The sequence below is a fragment of the Macaca thibetana genome, chromosome 9 (genome assembly GCF_024542745.1).
Source record: "Macaca thibetana thibetana isolate TM-01 chromosome 9, ASM2454274v1, whole genome shotgun sequence".
Taxonomy (NCBI): domain Eukaryota; kingdom Metazoa; phylum Chordata; class Mammalia; order Primates; family Cercopithecidae; genus Macaca; species Macaca thibetana.
In genome coordinates this window covers 83835403-83859012 of record NC_065586.1, presented here as the reverse complement: position 1 = coordinate 83859012, position 23610 = coordinate 83835403, and the positions used below count along the sequence as shown (strand labels likewise).

General features: G+C 36.4%; 1 protein-coding gene across 2 annotated transcripts in view; it reads right to left on the bottom strand.

The window, feature by feature from the left end:
• Nucleotides 1-23610, bottom strand: part of PTEN (phosphatase and tensin homolog) — a 103968-nt gene that overhangs the window by 40530 nt on the left and 39828 nt on the right. Inside the window, exons 1-2 of one of the 2 annotated variants that reach the window (XM_050805586.1) lie at nucleotides 9406-9553; nucleotides 3356-3400 (exon numbers count right to left, since the gene is read on the bottom strand). Coding sequence is in view for 1 of the 2 variants with exons in the window: in XM_050805585.1 (XP_050661542.1) it covers nucleotides 3356-3400 (45 nt within the window). In the remaining variant the exon portion in view is untranslated. Of the gene's footprint in view, nucleotides 1-3355; nucleotides 3401-9405; nucleotides 9554-23610 lie in introns of those variants that run through there. The other variant, XM_050805585.1, reaches the window with a different exon arrangement.

Below are 23610 nucleotides of genomic sequence, written 5' to 3'. Positions count from 1 at the left end.
GTAGGATAAGGATGAAGACTTTCTTCTTAAATTAAAATCTCTGATAAATGCCCTCCTTCTACCTACCACCTACCCAGTTTCTTTTAAATTCTTTGCGGTTTGGTAGTGATAAGTCTCGCAACGAACTAAAATTAAAGATACACAAATGGCAAATGGGGTTTAACCATTTAAATTTAACCATTTATATTTCCTTATAACTAAAACTCAAAAGATGCCATTACCTCATATTGGCTTATATGAGACAAGAGAAAGGAATAAACATTTGAAGAATGAGTTTTCATGAAACAAGAGGCAGAAACTGAAGAAAAGAATAAGATTAACAGGAAAAGCTTCCAGAGAAGTGAGACTTGCCATAGAATCAGCTAGGTAGGCAGGTCTCTTCTTTACTCTCTTCAATGAAGCTATCACCATCTTACAAAAGAAAACTTAGTAGATAAAAATTAGTAAAGCTAAAGGTTTACCACAAAATGATAAAGCATGTCAAATAAAATATGCACTGAAATACAGTAAATACCTTTTAAAAATGAGTATACAGTGAACACTTAAATTCCTCAAAGGCAAGAAGTATAGATCTCTTTATTCACTATCTCCCCTTCCCCATTCCTACCAGATTATAGAGCAAAGAACAAAAATAAAATATACTTGTACAAAACAAACTTATTAATCCAATTAAGTAACAGTACACCTGAATTTGCTTAATGTTATGAATGCCTGAAGAAAACAGATATAAAAAGATACAATTAATCAGAAAGTCCATATTAAGAACTCTTCTTCACCATGTATATAGTAATTGCTGTAAAAGGTTTAACATACTATTAAATGTGGGTATGCCTAGTGCAAATATTTTAAGATCTTCAAATTATGTATGTTTGCAAAGACATATATATCACATGTAATACTATCCTAAAAATAAAGGAAATAAAATAACCTGCAGCTTGCCAGACTCACTTACCCAGAACCAGAAATATAAACAGAGGTAGAAAAAAGATAAAGAAGATTGGAAAGTGACATTAGAACTCATAACATGCTATAACTTAGTAGTTCTAGGAACTTCTGAAGTCAGTAAAATTTGGAGAGGTTAAAACGAACAAGCAAAAAAGCAAAACATAAAGGGAATATTGGCATAAACAGTGGATGGTCTGCTACCATATGTACCTGTGTGACCTTGTTCAACTCACTTAACTTCTCTAGGCCTCAGATTCCCCATCTGTAAAATGAGAAGGTTGGACTAAATGATCTCTTTCAGGTACTCTCCCGTTCTGAAAGCCTATGATTCCATGTGGGGAAGGGGCATTAAAATATATGCATTAAAAGCTACCCTCAACTACTAAAGAAACTTCATTAACTTGGGAATCCAGTGTTTGGGAATATAAAAACAAACAGGCAGTCAGGTTCCTAGGCTCTCTGCAATGCCAACTTTAACCATAATAATGTAAGTGACCTACAATACTGAGAGTGCAGCTGAAGTCCTAAGTTCTTGAAGCAGGAAGTCACTACACACAGAAATGAAAAGAATTTCCTTCCCTTTCTTTGAATATGTTAAACTAGAATAAAATTTTGAAAAAGGCAGAATTTGTCTCAGGTGTCCTTCGATCTCCATTCTGAGACTCTCTAAATCCCCAATTCTGATAGTCTAACCCTGAAATGACTCAGTTTAATGGCTTCCAGCTTTTGAAAGTTCATGTCCTTTTTTATTACTTAGATTCTGAATCCAGTGGTGTAAAAAGTACAAAGCTGTGTGGTTTTTCTTTTCCTCCAAAGAAACACTATGGTATCTGGAACAAGGCTCTTTGTAGGAGAGGTTTATTAGGAAAAGAGAAAGACCCCTAAATGCATAGATCATTTGTACGCTGGGCCCATTAAGTTTCTATAACACCTTTTACTTTCTTTTATCTTGTTGCCTATTGCCACGGTGATTCTCTCCCACCCTCAACACACAGACACCACAATCTGATGATAATGAATTCACTGCCATATTCTAAACACTTTTATGCCAACAAGCTGCTTATAATGCCATTCCTTTGGCCTGTAATGTCACTTCCCCTCCTCTCCTTGGCTTGAAAGTCAACCCTTACTGGTTCTTTTCACCCTAGCTCAAACATGCCTTCCTTTATGAAACCTTCTCTATAAGGTACAATTACTATTGCCAGTATTCTCTTCATCGCAACCTTCTATACAAGAGTTACTTTTGTAATGCTTTGTCTACCTTTTACATTAGAATGTAAGTTACTTGAGAACGGGAACTACATCTTATTCACCACTGTACGCACCCCTCTACATGTTTTGTGATATCTAATAAGTGATAAGGACTTAACAAACGTTTGTTCCTTCATGAATCTGAGAAAAATCAGTGAAAATTTACTGAGAGTAACAATATTGATGTCCACTCTACTCTAAGTACCTCTGGCGTTTTATCACACTAGAAGGATCACTAAATTACAGATAAAAAAGCAACACTCCACAAGACAAGAAGGCACAGAGAATCTTTCTTTCTTTTTAGTAGAAGTTTAAATGCCCACTGAAGGCAGAAGTGAATCTTGTTCTTCCATTTGATAAACTCTATAGAAAAATTGTTAACTGTGGATTAGTATGTATAACTTTACATTAAAAATTTTTCCTATCTATAATTTATAGATATCACATGGGAAAGATAAAGTCAGGTAGAAAAATAATACGTTTTATGTGCCGATTTTTAAAAATCAGAAAATGGTCAATATTTTGAGAAGGAAAGACAGTCTTCAAGGGCAAAAACAGTTAAGTTTTTTCTTCCTTCCTTCCTTTTTACCTTTTCACATCTCTACTCCCAAAGTCAAAAGAAAAACAAAAAGTTAAAGATAAGGTCAACTAGCTCTATCAATCAGGTGGGCAGTCCTTAAAACTCTGTCCTAGACAAGACAAGCCAACTAATTCAGCAATCTTAAATAACTTATGTTATGTACAGTTAGAGAATGCCCTAACAGCTTCTTCAGTCAATAGCTCTAGAGACACAGGATAAACAAAATTATATTCACTCTAAAGTATACCTCCATGGAAGATGCTATTAGTGCTTTAACAGAAGCTCTGCTGTGAATTACACTTCAAATTACCACACGGTTATGGGCTCAAATATGGGCTAGATGCCAAGTCATTTAAAGCAGATCAAGTAACATGAATCTGTGCCAACATTGTTTTACCTCATCACCACGCTTTCTAAATGATCTAACAATGCTCTCGGACTTCTTGAATTAATTGGTTTAGGAATACAATCTGTTAAAATATATCTTTAACTCTACTTCACTCTAACAAGCAAGTAACTTTCACTTAATAGTTGTTTCAGAAGATATTTACAAGCATACAAATAAGAAAACATACTTACAGATTGTATATCTTGTAATGGTTTTTATGCTTTGAATCCAAAAACCTTAAAACAAAACAAACAAACAAAAAGCCACCATTAACAAAAATGAGCTAACATTTGAAATTACATTAATACTATCAAGAAAAATCAAAAGACAGATTTTCTTTTTCCTAATCTCAAATACCATTTAAGTGAAAATAAATAATCCAACAAATATCCCTTCCATGGGTTTAGATCAGTAATCATGTCATTCTTAAATAATTATTACATTACACAGATTTATACAATCTGAAGTAAAGCCAGAGATTTTCAGAGAATATTTTCATAATCTTCTATCTTCAACCTAACATAATGAGATTGAATACTAAGACATAACTTCTTTAAAAAGTATTAGCATTTAGTGCAAGTATACATAGCTCATACAGGTTTACGAGAGTCATAATCAAGTACTCTTAAAAACAACCCTGAAAATTCAGACATCATTTTCCCTTCAAACTAAAAACTTTTGACATTTGAAAATCCACGCATTAACTATTAATTCTGTACAAAGGTATTAAGCATTTACACATATATATTCCAGTCAATCCTCACAAACATCTGATAGAGCTTATTAACATTATACAGGAGAGAGAGGTAGGTGTCAAAGAGATTACAGCACTCGCCCAAGGTCATGTACAGCCAAGAAGTCAAAGAATCAATGCCAAAGACCTTTCCCTCAAGACAGTTATGAAAGTATACAACAATTACAGCTAACATAAGCACTTACTATATGACAGCACCTCAGGTATATAAATTGTTTAATCCTCAACCCCATAAGATAGGCAAAAGAAGGGCTAGAAGACCATAAAGCCGAGGAATTAACAGAATATATAGAATAAAAAGACAAATGAAAATCAGAACACTAAACAAAAACTAAGAGTTCAGGATGTTCAATATTATATTAGAAGTTCCAGAAACAGAGAACACTGAGAAGAGACTGAAGACACAACTCAAGAAAAATACTCAAAACTGAAGGATGTGAGTTTTCAAACTGGAAGGGTACATGAGTACCTGGCAAAACAGATGAAAATAAGACCGAAATAGAAGCACACATATCTTATGAAATTTCTGAATACCAAAGAAACAGAAGACCCTAAAAGCTGCCAAAGAAACAGGTTTCATAAAAGAATCTAGAATCAAAATGACATTATCCTTTTTAACAACAATACTAGCAGCTAAAAAACAATTGGGCAAAACGTTCTGATTTTGACGGAAAACTCTTCTCAGCCTAGAATTCTATACCAAGCAGACTATTAATCAAGTGTGACTATATAATAAAGGCATTTCAAAATAAGCAAAATCTCAAATAATTTTGCTTCCCATACACTAGTCAGGAAGTTACTAAAGATGTGCTCCGCCAAAACAAGAGTGGGAAACCATGAAAGAAGATGACAGTTTCCAAGAACTGAAGAATCTAACCCGCAAGAGAGGAAAAGAAAATCCCTAGAATGATGGTGAAGGGACTTCTTGAGTAGACAGTCATACAGCAAGCCAGGAAGAACAATTAGCCCAGACTGGGACAGATCAGAAGGCACCTGGGAAAGATAAAATTGATGTAATGCCAAATGTGCTTAAACATGTTGAGAGATTTATACAATTAGGGGTAAGTCTATGAATTAAAGTTAAGAACATTTAAAACTAATTAAAAACAAAAAGGGAGACAACTGTTAAGTCCAGGAAAAACAAAACATGCAGGGAAAAAGTCACAATATATCATATCACTTAACTATGAATGGCATTTATCTAGTTATAATCCCATAAAAGCTCAATATTGATATAACCAAAATTATAATGTAACTACTGGCAGGAGTTATAATACAACTACTGGCAAGAAGAAGGATGAGGAGGAAGTCTGAAAATATGTGTGTGGTGAGGTGGAGAAAAACAGTATATGAACTTGAATCTGAAAAATTATGTTACAAAGTAGTGCAAGCAGTATTCGTAGCTGTCACCAACATAAATTATATATTTTTATATCACACTACAGTTGTTGCAAATAGGCTACCATCCTTAAAAACAAAGAAACACAGTGCCCCTTGCTTTCAGCATGGTGGCTCTTCCCTGATAAAGAAGGAAATGGAACTCAAGTAGAACACAGAATTCACTGAGGTAAACAGGAAGAGATTAGACTGTTAAGGCTGCTGGAGTTTGGTGAGCGAGGGACTAAGAATTTTGTATGGATTTCATCTCAGGTCCTTGGCTGGGGCCTGGGCTGTCTATGTGCAAGATCTGAAAGCATAATGGAGATTACACCAGAGGAAACGAAATATAATACTGGGAGAAGTTGGAGTTCTGGCCTATGCAGAGTGGAAGAGACCTCATGGAACACCCCAGATACTTAGCTGAGACATTGGAAAGGGCAATCTTGAAGTAAAAACCATGCCCCAGGACAAAAGACAAATCTGAAATAGGCCTGCCTTAACAAAGAGAACCAAACCTGACAATACTAAATCAACTGTCAATTTAAATGCCTGACAAAATGAAACTCAGCACCCTTAAAGGAAGTAACAATCCAGACTCTCTACATTTCAATATACAATTAAAATTTACTAGACAGGCAAAGCAGAAAAACATGACTTATTACAAAGAAAAAAGAGCAGACAATAAAATCAAGACTCCAAGATGAACCAGATGTTTGAATTAACAATGACTTTAAAACAGTTACTATAAATATGCACAAAGATGTAAAAAAAAAAAAAAAAAACATCTTACAATGAGTGAAAGATGGAAAGTCTCTGCAGACATAGAAAATATAAAAGACAGCAATTTGAGGCCTCAAAAGTACAATATCTGAGGAAAAAAATCTATTGGATGATCTCAACAGATCGTAGACTGCAGAAGAAAGGTGTGGCAGATTTATTTTCCAAAAATTCATTTAGCAAATATTTATCAAGCACCTGTTATGTAATAAATACTACTGTGGGCATAGTGGCAACAGAACTCGAAGTAATGACAACCATAATAATGAATGCTTCCAGCAGCCTGAGAAACCCAATGGAGAACTAGCTTTTGGTATCTCATTTGGAAAACAGCCTAAGGACATTGGACAGCTCCCACCAACCCTAAAATAAATGAAACAGAAAAATTAGCATCTGAAAAAGCAAAATAATTATTTATTTGCTACTTTTTCCCATGGCTAATTCGCTATTTGGTAACCATATATATTTCCCCTTAGTCCATTCTCACACAGCTATAAAGAACTACCTGAGACTGGGTAATTTAGAAGAAGAAATGTTTAATCAGAGGCCTCAGGAAACTTACAATCATGGCGGAAGGCCAAGGGAAAGCAAGCATGTCTCCGTGGCAGGAGTAGGAGGAAGAGAGAGAGCAAAGTGGGGAGGTGCTACACACTTATAAACAAGCAGATCTCAGGAGAACTCTTTTGCCAGACAGCACTAGGGTGATAGTGCTAAAACCATTACAAACCACCCCCATGATCCAATCACCTCCTACCAAGCCCCTCCTCCAACACTGAGTATCACAACTCGACATGAGATTTGGGTAGGGACACAGAGCCAAACCATATCACCCCTGCTGCATTCATGTTTAATCAACATTTGATCTTAGAATCCTAGTGTAACTACAGCTGTTACTGCTGTTACTAACACATAAATTTACACATAAATCATCCCTGCCTTAATCCCATCAACACAGGCAAGCTCCAAACATTTCAATTCTTAACCACTGCCTCCTGACCAACTTCAGGATGGTTATTAGAATTACTTCTGTTACATATCCAATACATGGAAAGTAACTATCTTGTTTAAAATGTTCCTGTTTGTAACTTTTACCTGCACAGTACTGCTTTCTCCTGTACTGCCTTAAGTTAAAGAAAAAATAATAACAGCTTTGAATAATTCTGCTCAAAAATAGTGATTCCTAGTACTCAAGAAAATCTGCTCTCTTTAAATAGCTATAAAGCTGGAGGGAAAAGAAAGAAACAGTGGCAGGCCAGGCATAGTGGCTCACGCCTGTAACCCCAGCACTCTGGGAGGCCAAGGCGGGCAGATCACTTGAGGTGAGGCATTTGAGACTAGCCTGGCTAACATAGTGAAACCCTGCCTCTACCAAAATTACAAAAATTAGTCAAGTATGGTGGAATGCGCCTGTAATCCCAGCTACTGGGGAAGTTGAGGTAGGGAGAATTGCTTGAACCCGGGAGGTGGAGGTTGCAGTGAGCCGAGATCATACCACTGCACACCAGCCTGGGTAACAAAACAAGACTCCTTCTCAAAAAAAGAAAAAAAAGGAAGAAACAAACAGTGGCAGAACTGACCTATAACTCACTAAGAAATTCAGAAGGCTATCAAAAATACTACTGAAAACTGTCAAATATTTCTCCCCAGAAATTGTATCATTTTGTGCTTTTACTAACATGCATAAGAGTTCCAGTTAATCTATATCTTTGCCAATTCCTGTAAGCCCTTTTTTAGCCGTTCCAGTAAATATAAGATATCTCATTATGTTTAAATTTTCATTTCCCTGATGACTGATTTTAAACATCTTTTCATATGCCTACTGGCCATCTCTATATCTTCTTTTGTAAAATTTATTTTTACATTTTTTGCTCTTTTTCTCTCTCTCTTTTTTTTTTTGAGATAGGATCTCACTGTGTTGCTCAGGCAAGGTTGCAGTGGTGCGATCACAGCTCACTGCAACCTCTGCCTCCCAGGCTCAAGCTATCCTTCTACCTCAGCCTCCCAAACAGCTAGGACTACAGGCGCATGCTACCCATGCGCAGTTAATTTTTTGTATTTTTTTATTTTGTAGGGACTCGGTTTCACCATGTTGCCCAGGCTGGTCTCAAATTCCTGGGGTCAAGCAATTCACCCGCCTCAGCCTCTAAAAGTGCTGGCATTACAGGCGTGAGCCACTGCACCCAGCCTGCCCTTCTCTTTATGGGGTTATCTTCTCATTATGAAGTTGTAAGAGCATGTTTATGTATATATTATACATTCAAGTACTTTTTCAGATACACGTATTGCAAATATTTTCCCCAAGGCTGCTTGCCTTTTCATTTTCTTGAGTCTTTCAACGAGCAGAAATGTTTAATATTGATAAAGTCAAATTTGTCCATTTTTTTCTTATATGGTTAATTTTATATATACTGTCTAAGAAATCTTTAAACCAAAAGTCACAGAGATTTTCTCCTATGTTTTCATCTAGAAGTTTTATATTTTTAAATTTTATTTTTACATTTAGGTCAATAATCCATTTCAAATTAATTTTTGTGTATGATAAGATGTAAAAGTCAAGGTTCACTTTGTTTTCTCTATTGTTCCTGTATTACTTGTTTAAAAGACTATCCTTTTCCCGTGAATAATCTCAGCACCTTTGTCAAGAAATGTGTATGTGAGCTTTTCTGGAATCTACTCTGTTCAACTGATCTTATGTTATGTGACCCAACAATTCTACTCAAAGGTATTGAATAAACAGAAACAAGAATGTATGTCCACAAAAGTCTTGCACATGAATGCTTACAGCAGCTTTGTTCATAACAGACCCAAACTGAAAACAACTCAAATGCCCGCCACACTAGTAAAGAAATGTCATATCTATACAATGTAATATTACTCAGCAATAAAAAAGAACAAATTATTGATACAAGCAACAACAGGGATAAATTTCAAAAATATTATACTAAAAGAAAGAAACCAGACACAAAAAGGAATGCGTACTATATGATTGTGTTTATATGTAATCCTAGTATAGGCAAAACATCTATGGTGATAGAAAGCAGATCAGAGATTGCCTGAGACCAGGTTTGGGGACTGGACTACAAATGGGCATAAGGGAAACTTTTTATAAAGCGAGTGTTCTAAATCTTGGTTGCTGTGGTGTTTACAAGAAGGGGTGTGTGTGTGTGTGTGTGTGTGTGTATCAAAAGTCAATGAACTGTACATTTAAAATGGATAGATTTTACTGCATATAAATTATACTCCAATAAAGCTAATTTTTAAAAGTAATATAAAAAAAGTAATAAAAATAGCCTCTGGTTTAGAAATATCAGTATGTAAAATGCAACCTACCTTTAAAAAGTCTCAAATTTATTTTGCTTCAACTAGAGGATAGCAACAATAGGAGCACATCATCTTCAGGAATTAGAACTTTTTAGAATGAGAGGCAGAATGACACGGTATAGAATAGCACTGTCTAACAGAACTTTTTGCAATAATGAAAATGTTCTGTATCCGTGCTGTCTTAATACAGTAGTCACTAGCCACATGTAGCTACTGAGCACGTGAAATGTAGCTAGCAAAAACAACTGAGTAAATTTATTTTATTTTATTTACATTTAAACATAAATAGCTACATGTGGCTAGTGGCTACCTACACTGGATAACAGATATCTAGAAGTATTTATCTATGGGAAAAAAAAAATCTACTGGGATACAATACACATGCTTCCTAGTCAGGTAGTAGAAATGGGTACATCCCTAGAATAGAGCATAAAACTGGAACGGAGAAAAGGTACAGTAAAAATCAGAGACTTCACAACTGTCAAAATATACACTAAACGTATTTTCAACTACATGCAGTTTACCAATAAATTCTTGCTATGCTTGATTAATTTGCTTCTGTCATTAGATTAGAAAGAAACTACAATTCTGGATATATTTCTAACTAAGAATGAGGAACAAGTCTGAGTGGAAATGCCAGGAAACAGGGAGAAAGTGTTCACATAATTTTAGAGTTCACGTCAGACAAGGAAGGAAATACTGGTGTAGTTAGATATGATACAGATCAGTAAAACAGATTTCAAAAGCTTCATTTGAATAACAGGCTACGAATTCATAACTCAACCTATAATGAGAGACTTGTGGTTTTAAAAACTAAAATTCTGTATAAACAACTACAAATGACTCTAGTTTTAAAAAGACAAAGGAGGAAATACAGAAATTACCTAAAATCAACCAACACAGCTGCAGTGAATTTACCTTCAAAGCTCAGATTTAAAAGGTACATATATATATTATAATAGCCAAAAAAGGGGACGGGGAGAGAGAACCACAAATGAAACAAAACAGCAGCATATATAAAGGAACGTGAAAATAGTAAAAACGAAAGGCTTGGAGGGGAGAATGTTCATACCAAAAAGAACAATAAAAAAATTAGGCCAAGTGCAGTGGCTGACACCTGTAATCCCAGCACTTTGGGAGGCCAAAACAGGCAGATCACTTGAGGTCAGGAGTTCAAGACCAGCTGGCCAACATGGTAAAGTCCCATATCTACTAAAAATACAAAAATTAGCTGGGCATCATGGCACATGCCTGTAGTCCCAGCTACTCAGGAGGCTACGGCAGGAGAATTGCTTGAACCTGGGAGGCAGAGGTTGCGGTGAGCCAAGACTGAGGCACTGCACTCCAGCCTGGGCAACAGAGTGAGACTTTGTCTCAAAAAAGAAAATAGAAATTAGACTCCCACACATTAAACAGTTATATAATGCTAAAGACAAGGAAAAAGGCAGGAACTCTTAAATTCCCTTTTCACTTTTACCTTCTCTATCCAAGAGAAGATGATTCAGTAAGTCAGGAGTAGTGGGCACACAACATTTCTCTTTATTAAAAGCATTTTCTACTTGCTAATTTAAGAAAGGTGACTTTTGAAGAATATTTGTTAATAAACAATCAATAATGCAAAACAAAAGATAACCCACCAAGTTCTTTATGATATTATTGTTTCATCTGTATTTTGTAGTCACAAAATTCAAATGGCAAGACAGGTAGAACATTAGACAACTGTCTGAAGAAAGAATAAAATTGTTTTCCTGAAAATCATTAAGGAAAATACAAACAACCTAAAAGAAAAATAAGTTGAAAATAGGGTCAGTTATATACATACACACACATCAAAAAGTACGTAAGACCAATACATCAAAAAGTCGCTAAACCTCACAATTAAAACAACACAATCAAATAACAAGATAGCATTTTTTGCCAACAAGCTATAAAAAGTTAAAGTTTGAAACTATTCAGTTTGCCAAGGTTAGTGGGGATAGAAGGAAGAAGCACTCTTGAACAGTAAGTACATAAAATATCATTTTTGAAGGCACAAGTTTAAACCATAGATGCAATGGACCTAGCAACTCCACTGCTAACAATTTGCCTTAAAAATATACTTGGAAAAGACAGCAAGATACATATGTGAACTGTTCTCAATGACAAAAAAGAACTGGAAACAACTTATATATTCATCATGGGGCCTGTTAATTATAGCATGATCATAAAATGAAATAAAAGGTTCTTAATAAAAGAATCAGGTAGGTAGATATCCACAACAATATGGAAGATTCCTCAGACAAAAAATTTTTGAAAGGGGCTGAACAGTGGTAGTATGTTCCCATTTGCTTTTCTTAAAAAGTGGGTAAACGATGAAAACAGTTTTCAAAAGAATACGTGAAACTTTAAATTATAGATATAGTTGGGAAGAGGGTAAAATAGGAGAAATTTGTAGGGGATATTTGTTATCTTCAGGCTGTTAGGCAATCAAAATACCATTCCAATTTGGAGATAATTTCAAGAGATTAGAAGCAGGTACTTCTTTCCTCATCTTTCTCTTAACACATGTACAGGCCTGATACCAACTATTCATAGGTCTTTTTGCTGTGGATACCAAATCCTAGTGAGGACAAGGTACAGGAGAGTCAGAGATTATTTCTAGAGATCACCAGAGGAGCTGAGTTAATGAGCACAGTCACCAGTTTCGAGGCATAGTGGCAGTACCTATTACACCAAGTGTCCAAGCAGCAAAGTCCTAAGAAGATTGTTCCTGTTGAAACCTTGTGGCCATGCCTTGTTTCCCCCTTAGCTTCCACCTATCTTCCAAGTCTTGTTCTCAAACGATGACCTACCTAATACTTTTTAAAAAATTCCTTTCTGATTAGGTAAATCAGAGTCACTTTCTATCATTTGCAAGCAAGAATTCTGGTTTCTTTTACAGCATTTTCCCATAATTTTGTTTTGAGTGAGGGTTGGTGAAACCATGCTCTTTTGTGAGCTCCCTTTAATATTTGAACTTTATAACTTCTTACCTACCACTGTGAGCAACTGAGAGACTTGCAGGAGATTTAACAACCTATTTAAAAGAAAGTATTACAACATTTTAAAAAGGGGATGAGGTTATGTTCTCTCAAATAACTTGACTAAGGGAAACATTCACCATGGCTGCCCCTCCCACTTCCTTCTCTTTCCTCCCAAGGATTTCATGCCCACAGTTGGCTGATTGCCTTATAAGTCTGACACAATGGAAAGGCGGAAAAAAAGCAAGAAAATAGCACTTTCCAAAGGGAAATGGGAAAATCTGCCTATAGATACTTGGAAAGTAGAGACTAAAAAAGTAGATAAAAGCAGCGAGGTAATACTCCCAAAACTTGGATAATCTAGACTACAAATCTTTCTAATACACACATATCTTACTTCAAATAATTTCAATATGTAAACATCTAGACTCATTAATGAAAGACTCACAGATCTGAGAACAGTTTTTGTTTGTTTGTTTTTTACTTTCTTGTGTATAAATTATACTTCAATAAGCCTAACTTTTTAAAAAGCTTCGCATGCTGCAAAATATCCCGTATGGGCAGACCTCTTACCTGGGCAAGGAAAGAGGGCAGAAAAAAGAAACAAGCACAAGAATGTGGGGCTACTCAAGAGAGTGCAGTAGTGGGGCATTAACAGCACAGACCTCAGTATGTACTTGTGAAGACTGGCGGTCTTGGGGATTAAGAACTGGCACCTCTGATTGTTAGTCTGGAGCAGCCTCTACCTCCCTGGGAGGCCACTGTGCTCTCTATCCCACCCCTGAGGGAATAGGGAAGGAACAGCACAGCAGGCTTGCCCTGGGCCTGACAATGACCCATGTAGGTGGGGACACCAGGTACCGGCCCCAGCAGAGATGGTTTTCAGGTATACCGGTTGCTGCGCCTTCTGAAACTCACGGGGTAGCACTCAGACCATGCAGGCCCAAAGCCCTGCAGGTTACACTTCCTGATACTTGCAAAAGGCTAGCACGAGATGCACCCTTAAGCAGGGTGAGAAAATCTGTCTTTATTTTTTAGTTTCTTTACTTTCTTCACAGTTCCTATGAAACAGATAGCTTCAAGAATACATTTTAAAATTATTTTTGACAAAATAATAAACATATACCTTTCAAATGATTTTAAAAAAAAGTTTGGAATAAAAAATTAGTCCAAGAGCTGGGCGCAGTGGCTCACACCTGTAATCCTAGCACTTTGAGAGGCTGAGACAGGTGGATCACCTGAGGTCAGGCGTTCGAGACCAGCCTGGCCAACACAGTGAAACCATGTCTCTGCTAAAAATACAAAAAATTAGCCAGGCATGGTGGCGCACACCTGTAATTCCAGCTACTTGGGAGGCTGAGGCAGGAGAATTGCTTGAACCCGGGAGGCAGAGGTTGCAATGAGCCGAGGTCGCACCACTGCTCTACAGCCTGGGCGGACAACAGAGTAAGACTCCATTTCAAGAACAACAACAAAAAAATTAGTCAAAGAAAGATGGTAGAATAAGAAATACCAGGCACCCATCTCCCTACCTAGACAACTGCAAGCAGAATCTGTGATTCTGGAACTCTGGAGTCTATTCAGGCTTTCAATTTCTAAGGAAAGGCTTGAATGGTAAATCACAGTTAGTTTCAGTCCATTTCAGCTCTTTGTGCAGTTGTGGCTACCCCATCACCCACTCTCATAGCAGGCAACCATGCACATGTTCTTAGAGGACCCTGCATACAGTTTGTGAGAGTCAAGGTTGGCAACGAAGACTTGACCCTCCAAATATCAGGAATCTGTGTTCTGATCACTAATTGCCGCTTCTGATCAAAATGTGACACAGAGGCAGACTATCACTGTTCAACTGCCATTGGCTGAAAAAATTTCCAGGGGATTTAAAGATCCAGAGCTATTTCACCCCTTTGATTTATTTATTTATGTATTTATGCATTTATTTTGCCTTTTAGGAGCCAAACATTTAAGGAGGATACTACTGCAAAGGAACTGCATACATAGAGCAATTTAGAGAGTCACTATACATGCCCAGCGAAAAACACAGGCCAAGAAGATCTTAAGATTACACCCAGCATAGAAATACTCTACAATAAATTAAAAAAAAAAAAAAAAAATACCAAATCCTAGAGAAAAGAGAAAAATCTCATTTCCAAAGTTGCCACTCTTTTAAGATTCAAATTCCAGTTTTTGACAACAACAAAAATCACAAGGCATACCAAAAAAAAAAAAAAAAAAAAAAAAAAAAAAAAAACAAACCCACCCCAAAGAAAGCATTAAGTATAGGCCAAAAGGAAAAAAATAAATTAACAGAAACTGTCCCTGGGAAGATCAGATGGCAGACACTTACTAGACATAGACTTTAAAACAAATGTTGAAAGGTGCTCAAAAAGCTAAAGGAAGATATGGATAATGTCAAGAAACAAAACTGAAATATCAATAAAGAGATAGAAAACATAAAAAAATCAAAAAATAAATGCTGGAACTGAAAAGTACAAAAACTGAAATAAAAATTTACTAGAGGAATTCAAAAGCCAATTTGGGCAGGCAGAAGAATCAGTAATCTTGGAAGGTAGAACAACTGAAAATACCATGTGTCTGAGGAACAGAAAAAAAAACTGAAGGAAAATTGAAGACAAGAGCCTAAGAGACCTGTGGAACACCATAATCAAGTGGACCAACACACAAACACTCTGGGAATCCCAGCATAAAAAGAGAAAGGGGGCAAGAAAGATTATGTGAAGGAATATTAATCAAAAACTTCCCAAATCTGATGAGACATGAATATAAATACTCAAGAAGCTCAATTAACTCCAAGTAGGAAAAATTCAGAGATCCAAGTAGGAAAAACTGAGATAGACTATAATCAAACTATGAACAAAGAGAATCCTGAACATGGAATGAGAGAAGCATCTTGTAACATAAAAAGGGATCCTCAATATCAGTAGATTTCTCATTAGAACTCTTGAAGGACAGAAGGCAGTGGGATGATATATTTAAAATCCTGAAAGGAAACAAACAAACAAACACAAATGCCTGTCAACTGAGAATACAATATCTAGCAAAAATGTCCTTAAAAATGAAGAAATTAAGACATTTCCAGATTAACAAAAGCTGAGAGAGTTCATTATGACTAGACCTGTCCTTCAAGAAACACTGAAGTGAGTCTTTCAGGCTGAAATAAAAGGAGATTAGACAGTAACTTGAAGCTGTATTAAGAAATAAAGATCTTGAGAAATGATAAATACACGAGCAATTACCGAAGCTAGCATTATTGTAACATTGGTTTACTACTCCACTTTTTGTTTTCCACATAATTTAAGACACTACTGCATTAAGAAACAATTATTAGTCTATGCTTTTAGACACACAATACATAAAAATGTAATTTTACGACATCAGTAACTGGAAGGGAGCAGGGACTGAATCTTATGAGCTGAATTTTTGTATGCTATTGAAAGTAAACTGGTATAAGTTGAATTTGCAGTATTAGAACTTCAGGGCATTAAATGTAACCCCCAATGGCAATCTCACACACACACACACACACACACACACACACACACACAGAGAGAGAGAGAGAGAGAGAAAATAGCAGAATATAAACAAAAGGAAATAACAAGGAAATTAAAACACTTCACTACAAAATATCAACTAAACACAAGTGCCAGTAAGTCAGGAAATGAGGGACAAAAAAGCTGTAAGCCATATAGAAAATAAATAGCAAAATGGCAGCAGTTATATCCTTATCAATAATTACTTTAATTGTAAATGATAAAACTCTGCAAGCAAAAGGCAGAGGTTGACAGAATGTATAAGAAAAACACAACCTATAAGAGCTTGTATATGCTATCTACAAGAGACTCATTTTAGATCCAAAGACACAAATACGGGATGTAAAAAGATATTCTATACAAGTAATAACCAAATGAGACTGCAGGTAGCTACATTAACATTAGACAAACTAAATCAAAAAAGGTTGAGACGAAAAAGATATTACACGTCAATAAGTGTCAATTAGCAAGAAGATATAATAATCAAAAACATTTACATGCCTAATAAGATACCACCCAATTATATGAAGCAAAAATTGACAGAACTGAAGGTAAATAGTTCTGAAATAACAGCTGGACATTTCAATACCCTACTCTCAATAATGGACAAAAAAAAACACCCAGTCAGAATGTAAGTAAGAAAATAGAGGATCTGGGCCAGACAAGGTGGTTAATGCCTATAATCCTAGCACTTTGGGAGGCCAAGGCGGGTGGATCACAAAGTCAGGAGTTCGAGATCAGCCTGGCCAACATGGTGAAACCCTGTCTCTACTAAAAATACAAAAATTAGCTAGGTGTGGTGGCGTGTGCCTGTAATCCCAGCTACTCGGGAGACTGAGACCAGGAGAATCGCTAGAATCCAGGAGGCGGAGGTTGCAGTAAGCCAAGATCGCACCACTGCACTCCAGCCTGGGTGACAGAGCAAGACTCTGTCTCAAAAAAAAAAAAAAAAAAAAAAAAAAAAAGGAACCAAATAAAATATCTTCTCCTATCACAACAGGATGATACTGAAAATCAATAAAATCAGTAACTGAAGAAAAAGTAGAAAATTCACCAACTGTGAAAATTAAAAAATACACTGTTAAACACAGAACAAATCACAAGGGAACTTAGAAAATACTTAGAAATAAATGAAAACAAAAAAAACACAAGATGCCAAAAATTACAGAACAGCAAAAGCAGTCCTAAGAGGGAAATCTGTAGTTGTACACATTTACATTGAAAAAGATCGCAAATCAATAATCTAACTTCAAATCTTAAGGAACTAGAAAAAGAACAAACTAATAAACCCAAAGCTAGCAGGATGAAGGAAATAACAAAGTTTAGAGATGATATAAATAATAGAAAAATAACAGAGAAAAATCAATGAAACCAAAAACTGGTTCTTTGAAAAAATTTTAACAATTGACAAAGCTTTACCTATATTAAGATAAAGAAGATTCAAATTACTAAAATCTGAAATGAAAGTGGAGACACTAGTATCAATTGTACAGGAGTTTAAAAAAAAGATAAGATAGTACTATGAACAATTTATATGCCAACAAATTAGATAATCTAGATTAAATGGAGAAATACCAAGAAGCACAAAATGTACTAATACTGAATCACAAAAAAAAAGAAAATCTGAACAGACCTATAACTAGTAACAAGACTAAATCAATAATAACATAAATAAATTCCAGACAAAAGCCCTAGATGTGATTTTTCATCTGTGAATTCTATCAAACATTTAAAGAACTAACACCATTTTTTCCCAAAGTTTTTCCAAAACTGGATGAGGAAACACTTCCTAACACACTAAATGAGGCAAGTTCGCAAAGAAGCAGGGCACAATTTTAATGTGCAAAGAATCAGTTGTGGCCGGGCGCGGTGGCTCACGCCTGTAATCCCAGCACTTTGGGAGGCCGAGGCGGGCGGATCACAAGATCAGGAGATCGAGACCACGGTGAAACCCCGTCTCTACTAAAAATACAAAAAATTAGCCGGGCGCGGTTGTGGGCGCCTGTAGTCCCAGCTACTCGGGAGGCTGAGGCAGGAGAATGGCGTGAACCCGGGAGGCGGAGCTTGCAGTGAGCCGAGATCGCGCCACTGCACTCCAGCCTGGGCGACAGAGCGAGACTCCGTCTCAAAAAAAAAAAAAAAAAAAAAAAAAAAATCAGTTGTGTTTCTGTACCCTAAGAATGAACAATTAGGAAAGGAAATTAAGAAAACAGATTTACAAGAGCATCAAAATGAATACAATACTTAGGAATTAACTTAACCAAGGAGGTAAAATACTTATACACTGAAAATTACAAAACATCACTGAAAGAAAGGAAAGAATATGTAAATAAATGGAAAGACATCTGGTGTTCATGGGTTAAAAGACTTAATATTGTTAAGATGTCAATACTATTCAATGCAATCTACAGATTAATACAATCCCTACCAAAATCCCAACAGTTTTTTGCAGAAATTAAAAAAAAAATCCAGGTGGGAGGAGGCAAGCTCAAGAAAAATAACTAATGGGTATTTAGGCTTAATACCTGGGTGATGATATAATCTATACAACAAAAAACAATGACACAAATTTACCCATGTAATAAACCTGCACATGTACCTCTAAACTTGAAAGTTAAAAAAAAAAAAAAAGCCATCCTAAAACTCATTAAGGACCCTGAAGGGCCAAAACCATCTTGAAATATAAGAAGTTGGGGCCGGGCACGGTGGCTCATGCCTGTAATCGCAACACTTTGGGACACTGAGGAGGGCAGATTGCTTGGGCTCAGGAGTTTGAGACCAGCCTGGGTAATATGGCAAAACACTGTCTCGATAAGAAATACAAAAATTAGCTGGGCATGGTGGTATGCACCTACAATCCTAGCTACTCAGGAGGCTGAGGTGGGAGGATTGCTTGAACCTTGGACGTGGAGGTTGCAGTGAGCTAAGACTGTGCCAGTGCACTCCAGCCTAGGCAACAGAGCCAGATGCTATTTCAAAAAATAAATAAATACACAAGACATATACTTCCTGATTTCAAATTTTACTATAAAGCTACAGTACTAAAATTAGTGTGGTCCTGGAATAAAGAAAACAAACATATAGTCCAACAGAAGAGTCGAGAGAGCCCAAAAATAAACCCTTGCATCTACTGTCAAATAATTTTCAACAAGAGTGCCAAGACTATTCAATGGGGAAAAGATGCTCTTTTCAACAAATAATGCTAGGAAAACTAAATATTCACATCTAAAAGTGTGAAGCTGGACTCTTACATAACATCATATACAAAAATTAACTCAAAATGGATGGAGCACCTAAATGTGAGAGCTAAAACTATAAAAACCTTTAGGAGAAAACATTGGGGAAAGTTTCATGGTATGAATTTGGCAATTATTTCCTGTATGTGACACCAAAGGTACAGGCAACAAAAGACAACAGACAAGTTGGATTTCTTCAAGCTAAATAGCTCCTGCACAGCAAAGCAAACAATCAACAGAGTGAAAAAGCAACCCATTATTTATGGGAGAAAATATTTGCAAATCACATATCCAATAAGGGATTAATATTCAGAGTATACAAATAACTTCCTTTTCTTTTTCTTTTTTCAAGACGGAGTCTTACTCTATCACCTAGGCTGAGTGCAGTGACACATTCTTGGCTCACTGCAACTTCCCCACACCCCAGGTTCAAGCAAGTCTCCTGCCTCAGTCTCCCCAACAGTTGGGATTACAGGTGTGCACCATCACGCCTGACTACGCCAGCTAATTTTTGTATTTTTAGTAGAGATGGGGTTTCACCATACCAGCCAGTCTGGTCTCGAACTCCTAACCTCATGATTCACCTGCCTTGGCCTCCCAAAGTGCTGGGATTACAGGCATAAGCCACCGTGCCCAGCCAGAGTATACAAAGAACTTCTAAAACACAATTTAAAAGTCCTACTACTGAATTCATAATGGGCAAAAGGCTTGAAGAGACATCATTGCTCCAAAGCTGATATACAAATGGCCAAATAAGCACATGCAAATGTTCAATATCGCTAATCATTAGGGAAATGCAAATTAAAACCACAATGAGACTTCACACCCATTAGGATGGCCATTATTATAAAAACAAAAAAACATAAACAAAACAACATGTGATGGTGAGGATGTGGCAAATTCAGAACCCTAGTGATGGTGGTAATGTAAAATTGGGCAGTCATTGTATCAAACAGTATGGTGGTTTCTCAAAAATTTAAACACAGAATTACCATTTGATCCAGCAATCTCATATCCAAAAGATATGAAAGCAGATACTCAAACAGGTATTTATATACCCATATTCATAGCAGCATTATTCACAACAGTCAAAAGTGTCCATTGATGAATAACTGGATAAACAAAATGTGGTATATACATACAATGGAATATTATTCAGCCTTTTAAAAGGAAGGAAATGCTAATGTGCACTACAACATGGATGAATCTTGAAGACAGTGAAATAAGCCAGTTACAAAAAGATATTGCATGATTCCGCTTATATGAGGTACCTAGAATAGTCAAATACATAGAGATCAAAGTAGAACAATGGTTGGTACTAAGAGGAGGAGCAATGAGGAGTTATTATTTAATGGGTTCGGCATTTCAATGTGAGATAATGAAAAAATTCTAGAGATGGACAGTGGTGACAACTGCACAGCAATGTAAATGTACTGAATGCTAAATGTTAATGCTACTGAAGTGTATGTTATACACACACACACACACACACACACACACACACACATATATAAAATATCACAGTAACAAAATTACTCATCTCTGGCCCTATTTATCTTCAAACCTTTATTCCTGCTTCTCCCCAGATGCAACCACCCTCAACTACTCTGATTCTTTTTCCTCGTATTTAATTAGGTATTTTAAAATATTATTCTTAATACTGCTTCTTATAGATTTATTAACTACAGATTTCCTGCTATGGTAAAGGAGACTTACAAAACTAGTAGTACTCCACACATACGTTTCACTTATCTTAATTCCCCTAAAATAGCAATATCACAATTTTGGGTTAACTCAATCAACCAATGCTAGTAATTGTTTCCTTTTCCTAATTTGTTTAGTTTTGTAAGAATCCATTACATTTTTCTCCAAATATTTCAACGTCCATCTATCAGTTTGATTATTTTCCCGGAAGTTCTAATCTCCTGTTCCAATCAAAACTGGTAACTTTTCAGCTTGTGTCACAGCTGTCATCCTGGGACTTTCTCCTTTGTTGCTTCTGAGTGGGATTCTGTGTTTACTGAAGCTCTTTTATTTCCTTTCTTGGTTTATTCTCTTGTTTTGTTGAACCACATCTTCTAGTAATGTCCAAAAAAAATGTTCTTCATGAGTACATTTTTTTAGTCCTTCAGTTTTTCCCCCCACTTTCACACTTGATTGATGGTTTAACTGGATACAGAATTATAGGCTGAATGCAGAACTTTCAAGCTGATGTTTTACCACCTTCTACCTTTAATTCTACTGCCAACAAGTTAGATGCTATTCATATTCCTAAGCCCTCCTAAGTGATTCTAAAAAGTTTTTAGATATTCTCTTTATTTCTGATGTCCTAAAACAAATTTCATAATAATTTGCCTAGTATAGGCTTTATTTTATTGTGCTTGGCACTATGTAGGTCTTTTCAATCTGGATGATTTCTCTCCCTTGTTTTCTCTTTATGAATCCTGTTAATTAGAGACAAGATCTCTACAATGATCTTACAGCACATTTTAACTGATAAAATTAACATACAACACTCTACAATATTGTCTAAAGCAGTCTATACATATACAAATAATGTAATAACTAACGTATACAGGTCTGACTACTAATTCTATGAATTATATAGAATCAAAGTTACAGTCTCAAAAATAGATGAGAAATGGCAATGAATAATCTGTTCATTGACAGAGACAGGTCAGACATTACACAACTCCAGCTGATTTTTGTCACGCAGGAATGTGAGCCAAGTGTTGGAAGATCCTCTGAAATTTCAAAAGCAGCTAGAAATACAGCTGTTTATGTGAGGTCTCAATTTCTAAATACAGGTAATGTATTTCAATTTTAAATATGGTATGAATCGACAGTGTTAGGTCAAATAAAGAATATTAACAAGATTAGCCCAAGAGTTGTATACAAGATAATATGGTTCCTAAGGAAACAGCTTTGGAATCTGACAGACCAGAAGTCAACCTTAAGTCTCACTACTTACTAAAAGTAATGCTTGGGGAAGTTAACTTCTTTTAAACCATCTATGAAATGGGGATAGATTTACTGTAGAGATTCAGTAAGATAATACATACAAACTGGCTATACAACAGTTATACATGCAAATAAGTATATAAATAAATGCCCAATAAATGTTACCTATTATATAACATACAAAAAAATGGATTGGTGTAGATAATATAAACACTGTCGAATCCACTAAGGAATTAAGACTAACAAAAGAAGTAGGAGGTGGCTGGGCACGGTGGCTCACGCCTGTAATCCCAGCACTTTGAGGGGCCAAGGCAGGCAGATTACCTAAGATCAGGAGTTCAAGGCTAGCCTGGCCAACACGGTGAAACTCCACCTTTACTAAAAATACAAAAATTAGCCGGGCATGGTGGCGCATGCCTGTAATCCCAGCTACAGGAGGCTGAGGCAGGAGAATTGCCTGAGCCCGGGAGGTGGAGGCTGCAGTGAGATGAGATAGCCCCATTGCACTACAACCTGGGAAACAAACCTAGACTCTGTCTCAAAAAAAAAAAAAAGAAGCAGGAGGCACCCAATAAGAATAGGGCTTTCTTTTGGGGTGATAAAATGTTTTGAAACTTGATAAAGGTAGAGGTAACATTGGAAAGGTAATAAATGTCACGGAATGTACACTTTAAAATGGTTAGCTTTCTGTTATGTGAATTTCACCTCATTAAAGAAAAAATGTGGGAAAAAGGAGGTAATATGAGAGAAGGAGTCAGAAAATGCTAGAAAGGGAGAATGAAACTGATCGTTCTTTCCTCTAAATTATTTTGAAGCCTGCCTATAAATAATACCTCTTTAACTCCTTTTTTAAACTGAATAGCCAATAGTGATGTTAGGGCAACAAATACCTCCTTTTTATTGAAAATCAACATACAACTAAGGTTGACAGACTGAGAGCTCAACGTATTTCAAATATTTCAAAAAAATATTTGAGACTGGGAGTGGAGGCTCATGCCTGTAATCCCAGCACTTTGGCAGGCCGAGACAGGTGGACTGCTAGAGTTCAGGAGTTCTGAGACCAGCCTGGAAAACATGGCGAAACTCTGTCTCTACCAAAAATACAAAAATTAGCCATGTGCAGTGATGCATGCCTGTGGTCCCAGCTACTTGAGAGGATGAGGTGGGAGGATTGCTGGAGCCCAGAAGTCCAGGTTGCCGTGAACCAGGATCACAGCACCACCGTACTCCAGCTTGAGTGACCGAGCGAGACTCTGTCTCAAAAAAAAAGGTGGGGGGAGTGCTCTTGAATCTATTACACAGCTGCTTACACACGGGGGAAAAAGCTCACAGTGAACATGACAATAAATAAATCTTTTTCAAAAATCACTATATATCAGAAGACTGTACTCTAAAAGCATTTCCTTATAATATAGGACTCATGCCACCAAGAAAGAAAAGAAAAAGGAGGTAGAGGGAAAGGGAAAG